Here is a 12,019-nt window from a genome sequence, read left to right as displayed (position 1 = left end):
ATACTGCTTTATGAAATCACATCAGAATGGCATGCTACAGTACCATGCTACTTATTTTATTTCTTCATTATAAAGTTTGTATACTATGCATTGCACAGTAGGCAAATTTGCAAAAAATATGCATTTTTCGTTTTCCTGATGTTTTCAATTCAATCAAAATGGCCAAATCACCTCAGTAATCCTTACTGTTGGTTCATATCAGCAATAAATGTCTGAAAATAAATAAATTTCGGGTGCTTTTTCACTGCAATCATGTGACAACAATATCATTGCATAATACATCTATATAATATAATACATACATTCTGTTTCACATACTATTTTTAAATAGTATATACTGTGCAGTATTCAGTAAGTAGTCAGCTAGTATTCCATTCTATTCCATTGCTAGTGCTACTCACTATTCAGGTTTTCAGCGGTGTGATAGCATCTGTTGAATTACCCATTTGTTGTTGTGTGCTATCTGTTGATTTGTTGCATTACTGTCGTCGCTTTGTTTGAGTCCTGCATGTGCTTCCGTTTAGGATGTTTCTGTGGAAATCATCAAACCCGTTCCCATGACAACCTGCATTCCATCTTCCTCTGACATCACAAACTCCACCCACATCACTTCATCCTCCAATAGGGCCGCTCGTCCGTTTGGAGGGGCGGGGTCACCACACGTAGCCTCCATTCCCTCCGCCGCATCTGCTTTTGCACTCGCCTCCTCAGCTCAAAGCCCTAATCCACTGGCTCCGCCTACTCCTACTGATGGCTCACCAAATCATGTACCGCCGGTGCCCCGCCCTTCGGTGTATAACACACCCATCTATCTCTACTCCAATGAGAATGCCTGTGAAGTTGCCATGGGCCAGAGGCGGGGCCTGCTGGAAAGCCAGGGTGAGAGCTCTCAGCTGAATGGGTAAGAGTTTGATTGACAATTTGATGCCCCACCCAACCTATCAACTTATGCTGCCTTCATGTGCTAGTGGAAATGTCCTACTTCCCACTTTTGAAGTCGGGATTACGAGCTTGTCGCATTAAAGTGCTTTGTTGTTGGATAGAACACGAATCTTGGAGGACACCAGGTTTATTCTTGCCTATTTATTGGGAAAATCTTATTAAAATCAAAGTGATATTTAGCGGTATTCTTTGACAACCAAATAAACATTCATCATGCTATCTAGATAGTCAGCTTGTTGATGATTCTGGAATTTCGTTTAAATACAGGCTATTTTTGCTGTATTAAACATACAATACGCTTCATGTAAATAAAATATGCACTGTATACTTTAACAAGACAAAGCAATGTAGCTGTTGTGGAAAAATTATAAAAAATACGACACTATTGTTCTTCCCTCCACCATGTTTAATGTTTATGGCCTGTCCAACTCTGGAACTTGGGCATCAGAATTATCCCCGAACTTCCCAGTGGTAAACACGACTTGAGAGGGCGTTCATGTCCACTTTTTAACTATAGGAAACTTCGGATAATCCCGAAAGCATGTGAAGGCAGCAATAGAGCTCAAAAGTGACACCAAAGTTCTGGGTTCTAAAAGTTTTTCCAATTTCCAGTTAATATTCTCCATAGACGTTTCAGAAAATACACAACCTACCAGCTCAGAGATGCATCACAACATTACAGCATTCGATTTGAAGGAAAAACGAATTGTTATATAGAAGACAAAGGTTGCGACCTTGCAGGTTTGCTGGGTCTCTCAGCATGGTCAGGCGGGTCTGTTGGCTGGTTTTAGGGAGGATTTGGGCATTTTTAAGCTGGTCAGACTGGGTGACCACCTGGTTCGTCTTGCTAAACCAGCTGAGTACCAGGGTTGTTATAGTTAACTAAAACCATAAACAACTTGAAATAAAATAAACATATTTTATTTCAGCTAGTTGCTAAAGAAACATTTCTCATTTTCATTTTTTAACTACTAAAATAACTAAAACTGAAATGAAAATGTGTGTATATATATATATATATATATATATATATATATATATATATATATATATATATATACCGGTGTGTGTATATATATATATATATATATATATATATATATATATATATGAAAAAATACTAAAGCTTTAAAATTAAAATTAAAACAGAAAATAAAAAAACTATAAATATAACACTACAAGTTACAATACAAATATTTATATCTTAAATTCTTCACTTTCAAATGTTCAAAGCCTCAAGCTTTTTTACATTTGAACTCTTCCACGTTTTATTTTGGTGGAATAATAGTTAAATGCTGTGAACTTATGTACACAAAAATGTTGGAAAATATGCTAATGTGAATGTAAATAAAGTAAACCTAGCGCACATTACATTTCCAAATGCACATTAAAGTTGAGTTTGTGAGAAGCAGCATTTAGTGTGAACAGGCTGCTCTGAAAACAAGCTATTTTAAGCTGTGAGCGTGTAAATAAACACAGCACCGCTATTCATTCTGAAACACACAGCGCATCAGACTATACATTTCCTTTATTAAATCACAGCTTTTTATTTGGTAATCACGTTTTGATATTTGATTAGATTTGATTTTGATTAATTGTGCAGCACCATTTGTTCATTTTAATGATACATTCAATTTAATAAATTGTTTGCTTTTTCACAAACTCACAAATCCTCGTTTGGGAAACCCTGCTGTAATGCAAGAACATTACCTAGCAATAAAATGAAATGTTTGGAATCAGAATGTTTTTAAATTATTTAAACATATTCTGCATCCCTTAATCCCACCCAATACCTAAACTGAACAACATCCTTACTGACTGTTAACAAACTGTAATTTTTTGACGCAAAAGTCATAGTTAATACTATAGTTAGTGAGAATTGGACCCTAATCTAAAGTTTGATCACAATTTTTAACAACTTTGCAACTCATGGTTGGTCTATCTGAAAGGTTCATATATTGGCGTTACAAATCAGTTTCACTGCAGAGATTTCGAATGCCCTTTCTGCCCCCCTAACTCACTTTTGAGCTCCATCGTCCCTGTTGAGTCCCAGGCTGCTGTTTTTGGACGTCTAAATGATGCCAAAAATATATTCAAAAAATGTAATATGAAAGTGTGTTTGTTCAGTTGTTTTCCATGATTTACCTCTCCGCATTTTTTAAAATGTGGTTTAGCTGGTTGGATTAAAACACAAGTACACAACAGCTGAGGTTTGCATACTTGGAAGAATGACATGCCACATATATGCCCACATCATATTCATTTATCAGAAGCCAACATTTAAACCCAACCAACCAAAGTAGAAATATTTCCATGCTTCCTCATTTTCCTAATTTTGCTTATTTGTTTAATATATTTTTTGTGGGGTCTTTGGATCATCCAGAGTGTTGTTTCATGGTCTGAAGACTCTCTCTGATCTCTTTTTGTTCAGTGACGTATGTGAGATTTTGTTCGTTTATGAGTGGTTGTCAGTAGCTCTGATGTACGTGTGTATATTTAGATCTGCGTAATGCTATCCGTTATGTGTTTTGGTGTGTGTGAATCAGGGCTCCCCCTTGGATAATGTCCCAGGGGAAGCTCAGGTGGATTTCGAGTGTGCAAACCTCCCTCTTGGGTTTCATATTTTAATGATGGTTTTAAAGTGCTGATTGACATTAGTACGCAGAAGAACTACGTGTCTAATTACACGTGCTGACACACACACACACACACACACACACACACACACACACACACACACACACACACACACACACACACACACACACACACACACACACTGAAGAACTACGTGTCTAATTACACGTGCTGATACACACACATATTCTGGCTGACACACACACACACACACACACACACACACACACACACTCTGTTGTGATGCATTTTGTTCGTTTCTGTGTACTAATAACTTTAATAGTATAATATGAGCCTGATACCAGCGCAGATTATAGTTTAATCCCCCAATAAACCGGTTCTGCTTCTCGTTAAGTGCTTTAGAATGGCATACTATTTTTGCAAAATGCAGTATTTGTACATAGTAGTATGCATGAGCAAGTGGGCTGACCTATTACAAGTGCCAAAATATGCAGTATATACTGTGTAGTATGCTAGTATTTCATTCTGACCATTTGAGAGCACAACATTCACTAGATAAAAAGGAGAGAAAGAGTAAAATATTAGAGACGTGGGAGAGAAAACTGATGAAAACCAAATGCTTGTCGTCATAGTGTGCACTCCTCTAATGGTTTCTCCTCCCTCTCTTGTAAACTCTGATAAATCCTCCTCATTATCCTCATACAGCTGTACATTAAAGAGTCAAATCAGTGCCAAGCCCGCGTCTGTGATTTTTATAGGCAACTGTTGTGAAAACATATTCCTCCTTAATGCAACGCTGTGTGTACCGGGTTCTGGATACTGTACTTAGTTTGAATGGAAATAATTATTCTGGATTGAGTTTGTCTTGCTCTTTCTCGACCGATATGGTGTTTTTTAATGGCTGATGCTGATATCAATATCTTAAGAGCAGGGTGGCAACCGTGGCATATATATCGGGGATATACAGTTTGTAATGTAATTTACAATTGCTTTATTTACACAATATTAAACTCACAGAATTTGAGAACAGAAAATGTGCACAATCCATTGACAAAAGCTGTAGATTTTGGGAACTGGTCTGGCCAATATATCGATCTACCACATTTTTATTATTTTATTATTTTATTTTATCTACCAAACATTTATATATATATGTATGTATGTATATATAAAACTGAAAAAGTAATTTTGACTTAAATTTGCGGTTAAAAAATATATAAAAAGTTGAGTCAATTGCAATAAAAATATATAAAAAAGGTAATTAAAAATATTATTTTATCCAAATATTAATATTTTATATGTAAATATAATTATTTACCTAAATATTTTATATTATTCTGGAAATCTTTCTGGTCACTATATAATTACTAGATGTACAGTAAATGCACAGTTAGGTTAGCTGTTGTTTAATAATTCCTGATTTCATTCATTTGTATTTGTGCCTCAATCATCCACATTTGACATTGACTGTTTTAAATTATATATATGTATATGTTGTCTGTGTGTGTGTTTGTCTTCAGCTGTTGCCTCAATCATCCACATTTGACATTGACTGTTTTAAATTATATATATGTATATGTTGTCTGTGTGTGTGTTTGTCTTCAGCTGTTGCCTCAATCATCCACATTTGACAGTTTGATTGTTTTAAATGATAAATATATATTGTTTGTTTGTGTGTGTCTTCAGCTGTTGGTCTGTTTCAGAGGGGTTTAGGAATCAGTGTTGTTGTGTATATTGAGTTAGTGATGATTGTGTTTAATAGTTATTTTCTCCTCTATGTGCTTTTCAGCAGATGACTCCAGCCATAAAGTCAGTACCATATAGATGCTCCTTTCATTGTGTGTGTGTGTGTTTGTTTGTTTGTTTTATTTATTTATATAGCACGCATAATACAACAGACGTTGTCCAAGGTGCTTGTGTGTGTGTGTGTGTGTGTGTGTGTGTGTGTGTGTGTGTGTGTGTGTGTGTGTGTGTGTGTGTGTGTGTGTGTGTGTGTGTGTTGCCTAATATAACAGTTTTGTTTTGCTTTTTGTTTTTTTTCCCCAGGGAAATTCCCAAATCGATTTTTTTTTATGGCAGCACTTTGCTTTTATTTTAGATTGATGAAACACTAAGACTTAATAAACAAAAAATACATCAGTCACTAAGCAAATCATTAAAGTTTTACACAATCGCTTACAAAAGCTTACTGTGGTATACAAAGTGATGTATCAGATGGTAATACCATGATATTTTGATGTGTTTTGTAGCACTAAATGATTACCATGGTATTTGGTAAAGAATACCATTGCAGTATCATGATTTTACCATGTCCAAAAATAAAAAGACAGAATTACCGTGGTAATGAATGACCGCCATATTCATGTACCATGGTATATTTACTAAAAAAACATGGTAGTATTATTAATAATTCTGTGCCTCCATTGACTGCTACGCAACTACCAATTTGATGAAAAAAGTTCATTAGGAGATCGTAAAACTATATGAATTGAGTGGTTTAGTCCAAATTTTCTGAAGAGACTCGATCGCTTTATATGATGAACAGATTTGATTTAGGCTTTTCTTCACATATAAACATTGATCAGCGACCATAAACAGAAGTTTAACCGAACTTGGTTGACCTCATTGGTTCTTGCTGAAGCTCAAACACAAGGGGGTAATCCATCAGCCGGAAACTGAAGCCTCCCCGGGCGCCGCCATTGTAGCAGAACATCACCTGCTGTTAGCATTACATTGACTCCTATTCATTTTGGCGTCACTTTGACAGTGAATAACTTTACATCTGAGGCGTCCATTTGTCCATTATTTATTTCTAAAGAAACACGACAATGTATAAAAGGCTCCATTACCTTGTATCTTACGTTATGGCCCCGTAGAAGCAGTTTTTGTAAAAATAGGCTAATGATTGCGTCATAACCGCGCGACTCTGTCTCACTGTAGAGAAATTACCGTATAGACCGGCGGAGAAGCTCGCAAGCAATCGGGGGGACGTGGAGGCATAAAGTCAAGGGAGAAGCCCATAGAGAGTCATAAAGTTGATCCCGCTGCTAGCTCATGGACAGCTAATGCTCACGTTCTCCGTCTCTGCGAGATTCGGAAGGGAATGATTCAGATTTCTCTCGGCACAGCTACTAGGAGACTGACAGCTGTCAGACAGGCTCACGTCACATCTACGTCATCAAGCTCAGTTTGAGTCTGTGCAGTGCGCCTGGCGATCAGGAAGTGAGTGCTTCTCATCAACTTCACTTTTCTCCGTTGAAACCTATGGGGTCGCTGTGTCCATCTTATATACTGTCTATGCTCAAACATGATGCGTAACACGAGAATGAACCTCATTGGTTCTTGCAAAAGCTCAAACATGATGCGTAACACAAGAATGAACCTCATTGGTTCTTGCAGAAGCTCAAACATGATGCGTAACACGAGAATGAACCTCATTGGTTCTTGCAAAAGCTCAAACATGATGCGTAACACAAGAATGAACCTCATTGGTTCTTGCTGAAGCTCAAACATGATGCGTAACACGAGAATGAACCTCATTGGTTCTTGCAGAAGCTCAAACATGATGCGTAACACGAGAATGAACCTCATTGGTTCTTGCAGAAGCTCAAACGTGATGCGTAACACGAGAATGAACCTTATTGGTTCTTGCTGAAGCTCAAACATGATGCGTAACACGAGAATGAACCTCATTGGTTCTTGCAGAAGCTCAAACGTGATGCGTAACACGAGAATGAACCTCATTGGTTCTCGCAGAAGCTCAAACATGATGCGTAACACGAGAATGAACCTCATTGGTTCTCGCAGAAGCTCAAACATGTTGCGTAACACGAGAATGATCCTCATTGGTTCTCGCAGAAGCTCAAACATGTTGCATAACACGAGAATGATCCTCATTGGTTCTCGCAGAAGCTCAAACATGATGCGTAACACGAGAATGAACCTCATTGGTTCTTGCAGAAGCTCAAACATGTTGCATAACACGAGAATGAACCTCATTGGTTCTTGCAGAAGCTCAAACATGATGCGTAACACGAGAATGAACCTCATTGGTTCTCGCAGAAGCTCAAACATGATGCGTAACACGAGAATGATCCTCATTGGTTCTCGCAGAAGCTCAAACATGTTGCGTAACACGAGAATGATCCTCATTGGTTCTCGCAGAAGCTCAAACATGTTGCGTAACACGAGAATGAACCTCATTGGTTCTTGCTGAAGCTCAAACGTGATGCGTAACACGAGAATGAACCTCATTGGTTCTCGCAGAAGCTCAAACATGATGCGTAACACGAGAATGAACCTCATTGGTTCTCGCAGAAGCTCAAACGTGGGTCAGAGTTAAAAGTCGTAGTTGCATAGTCTGCCCAATGGAGGGACAGAATTATCCCAGATTTTATTTAAAAATATCATCTTATGTGTTTCCGAAGATGAACGAAAGTCTTACGGGTTTAGAACGACATGAGAGGGAATAATTAATGACAGAATTAAACATTAAATAAACTATCCCTTTAATGCAGAGCGCACTCAAGCAAAGCAAAGCTGGGTTTGTGTTTCATTGTGTTTCTGTTTTCATCGCACGAGCTTGTTGACGTGAGTTTGATGATATGCATGTCATGTTCCGACTGAGATGTGTTTTATCGCAGCGGTGGTCTTCAGGTAGTCAGCATTTTTTACTCGTATTGTATATCAGTTTGTCAAACACACTTGAGTGAGCAAATGAAACCTGCCAAGACTCTTTCGTCACACACACGGTCCACAGCCTGACAGCGTTGATTTATTGACCGCTTATGAATGCTGTACGTGTCGGTACAGACGGGCTTTGGCACGGTCAGTACGTACTGGATGTAATAATGTCTTTTGAGAGATTGGATTGACGTAGCTTGTAGATTTCAGACGTCTCACTGAAAGGTCAGGCTTCATAAACCTGTTGCATGTCTTTTATTCCATGTGCAGCAGCGCCATCTTCTGGTCTAATGCACTTCAAACTTTCAATCCCCTTAACCTACAAAATTTTCATTTTCTTTGAGGATTTTAGAAGTCAAAAGCTCATGTTTCGGTTTAAGATTATGTTAACTTGATTCAGTTTTTCCCATTACTAAATGAGTGCTTTTTGTTACATTACAGGTTTTACTGTAGGTCAAAATACCATAGTTACAACAGTTATACTACAGTAAAACTGTAGAAATCTACTTGATATAAAAAAATACAGGGAAATGATTTCAAAAGTTAATTTTTAAGACTATTAATTATGAGCCTGTTGCATGTGTTTCTTTCCATGTGCATCTACTGGTCTAGTGCATTTCTAACCTTCACTGCTTAAACTACAGAGTTGTTTCATTTTCTTGGAAGGTTTTGAAACTAAAAAACTATTCTTTCCGTTTAAAATGATCTATTTACCTGATTCAGACTTAAAATAAGTTTTTAACTTAACGAGTGCTTTTTAAATTCCAGTTACATTACTAAGATTACCTTTGGTAACCACACAGTTGGCCAAAATACCACAGTTGTACTTGATATTAATATTAATATGTGATATTAATTGCAAAAACTGTAGAAATGTAGCCTACTTGATATAAAAAAATACAGGAAAATGATTTCAAAAGTTTATTTTTACGACTATTAATTATGACATGTGTTTCTTGTGCATCTACTGGTCTAGTGCATTTCTAACCTTCACTGCTTAAACTACAGAGTTGTTTCATTTTCTAGGAAGGTTTTGAAACTAAAAAACTATTCTTTCCGTTTAAAATGATCTATTTACCTGATTCAGTCTTAAAATAAGTTTTTAACTAAACGAGTGCTTTTTATATTCCAGTTACATTAAAAAGATTACCTTTGGTTGGCCAAAATACCACAGTTGTACTTGATTTTAATATTAATATGTGATATTAATTGCAAAAGTTTCATTTTAAAACTCATTTTTTTGCACGTTTTCTTTCATGTGCAGCAGTGCCATCTACTGGTCGAGTGCACATATTCTAACTTTCATTTCCTCAACTTGAGTTCATTACTACAGTTATGCTACAGTAAAGCTGTGTAAATGTGCTTGATATTAGTAATTACAGGAAAATGGTGAAAGTTTTTTTTAAGACTACTAATTGTGATTTACAGTAGACTAGATAACAACGCAGTATTTTGGCAGAAGCTATGGTTATCATACATTTTTGAATATTTGAATCAAATGCCTCCAAAAGCTGTCCGTTATGTGATGACAATTTTTTTTATTTGATTCTTTATAGTGGTCCTCCAGCTGTGTCTAAGTGAGTACATCTGTAATGTGTGTAAAACTCCTCTGATAGAGAATGATTACAATGTTTTAACTTTCTTATTCCTTTTCTTATGCCTCCTTCCTCGTTCAGGAAACCTCCAGTTTCCAGGTAAAGCGGGGAGAAGCTGCAGTGTTCCTGTTACTCAAATAATTTGTGCATTTGATGTGCAGCATGATTACATGTACACAAGACTGACAGTCAGTATCTCTCTCTCTCTCTCTGTGTGTGTGTGTGTGTAGACTTCCTCGTAAGCATGTCACAGAGACAGACATTGAGTTTTACCATGTCCCAACTCACGGTGATGCCAGCAGGAAACGCATCATGGAGGACACAGAGGACTGGCGCCCACGGACAGGAACTTCCCAGTCCCGATCCTTCCGTATCCTGGCCCAAATCACCGGCACCGAATCTGCACTTGGTGAGAGTGGAAAGACGTTTATTTTAATATCTTATTTTATTTTATTGCTTCTTTTTTTTAATTTTTTTTTTTAATCTGATTTATTTCTTTATAAATGCTAGTCTAGGTCCACTTATTTATATATATATATATATTATTCATGAAATATCAATATCATTTTATTTAGGACCAAAATGTATATAATGCATCAATATCAGTAACAGAATATATATATATACACACACACACACACACACACACACACACACACACACACACACACACACACACACACACACACACACACACACACACACACACACACACACACACACATATATATATATTCTGGAACTGATATTGCTGCATTATATAAATTTTGGTCCTAAATAAAATGTTGGTCCTCATAATAAACAGGCAGAATGCATTTCTGTGTGAATCGTTCATAAAAACATTCTTAGATAAAATGTCCCATTTAATTCAATTTCACAGTATGCGTAACAATGGTTTTACAAACCATTTACACAGACATTTGTTCTGCACATGTTTCATGAATGAGGCCCATTGTGTGCGAAACCTTCAATACTGATACTGAGATTAAGATTGAGACAGGAACTTTGATGTTTTAAGTTGAATTTCAGTGAACAGGAGAATGTGAATGTGTCTTTACTTTAGTCACACACACCTCTATCTATCACATGAAAACATGTCATAATGAATCTTTTCTGTCATGTTTATCTGTATCAGATCCCGCACAGGAGGCTGAATCTGCAAAGAAGACAAAGTAAGTTCAGCTGTTTTGTTTTGAGTGTTTGCTCATGTTTTTTCGTTATTGTGATGTTGATTATTTTAGGGTTGCTGGTCCGTGTGTGTGCTCCGTGTGTGTGCTGTTAGGGTTGCTGGTCCGTGTGTGTGCTGTTATTGACCTGTGTGATTTTGCCATTTTCTGGTGTTTGTGTTAAAGCTCTGGCTCCAGTTAACCAGCATGTGCAGATCACAAATATAGCACAAAACTGTGTTTTTCTTTATTTCTCCGCACTGAAAAGACCTTTAGAAAATTTTGATCTTCAACCTCAGAAGGGCAAACTATATTTTACATGCGCTTTTTAAATTTATTTTCTGATTTGGTTTGTCATTTTGCAACCTTTACTAGACTATTTCTGTGATTTAGTAATTTTGTTGTAATAAACATTAGACATTTAAAGGTAGGGTAGGTCAGAATTGTCTAAAAAAACTTTTATTCACATTTGTTTAAACTGTCTTTATATACCAATACATAATAAAAATGCAAGTACTCTGAAATAGAGAGTATAAAAAACTGAGTGACTCTAGTGTATTTAATCTTCAATAAACACAGCTCATTAATTCCATTCAGTTCCACCTAAAAACGGGTGCGCGACTGCGCGCACGTGGGCAGAGCCAGTAATAGCGGCGGTAGTCATGGCGACGGAGAGTGACAGTCGCGCAAGCCAATCACTTGTTTCGTCCCGGTAGGAATTGATGAGCTGTGTTTTTTGAAGATTAAATACACTAGAGTCACTCAATTTTTTATACTCTCTATTTCAGAGTACTTGCATTTTTATTATGTATTGGTATATAAAGACAGTTTAAGCCAATTTGAAAAAAGGTTCTTTAGACAATTCTTACCTACCCAACCTTTAAACCTGCAAAGCTTTACATATGAAATAATAGTCAGATTTCTTTCTTTTTTTTAAAATGGAATAGTTTATTAAAAATCTTTATAAATTATATTTTGAAAAAAAAAAAAAAAAATGTGCATGTTTTTGTTGTTGTAGAGTACCATATTTTATAT

General features: G+C 36.6%; 2 protein-coding genes across 4 annotated transcripts in view; one reads left to right on the top strand and one right to left on the bottom strand.

The window, feature by feature from the left end:
• Positions 1–12,019, bottom strand: part of osmr (oncostatin M receptor) — a 599,178-nt gene that overhangs the window by 546,553 nt on the left and 40,606 nt on the right. The gene's annotated exons all lie outside the window — the stretch shown is intronic.
• The window catches only part of pdlim5a (PDZ and LIM domain 5a), a 55,201-nt gene that overhangs the window by 25,732 nt on the left and 17,450 nt on the right, over positions 1–12,019 (top strand). The window contains exons 5-9 of one of the 2 annotated variants that reach the window (XM_079608299.1): positions 5,333–5,349; positions 9,780–9,800; positions 9,900–9,917; positions 10,049–10,227; positions 10,954–10,990. In XM_079608299.1, the coding sequence (XP_079464425.1) occupies positions 5,333–5,349; positions 9,780–9,800; positions 9,900–9,917; positions 10,049–10,227; positions 10,954–10,990 (272 nt within the window). Of the gene's footprint in view, positions 1–5,329; positions 5,350–9,779; positions 9,801–9,899; positions 9,918–10,048; positions 10,228–10,953; positions 10,991–12,019 lie in introns of both variants that reach the window. The other variant, XM_079608298.1, reaches the window with a different exon arrangement.

The sequence above is a fragment of the Phoxinus phoxinus genome, assembly GCF_949152265.1.
Source record: "Phoxinus phoxinus genome assembly, chromosome: 3".
Taxonomy (NCBI): domain Eukaryota; kingdom Metazoa; phylum Chordata; class Actinopteri; order Cypriniformes; family Leuciscidae; genus Phoxinus; species Phoxinus phoxinus.
Note: the sequence above shows the minus strand (reverse complement) of the source record. Positions and strands in the feature narration are given on the sequence as shown.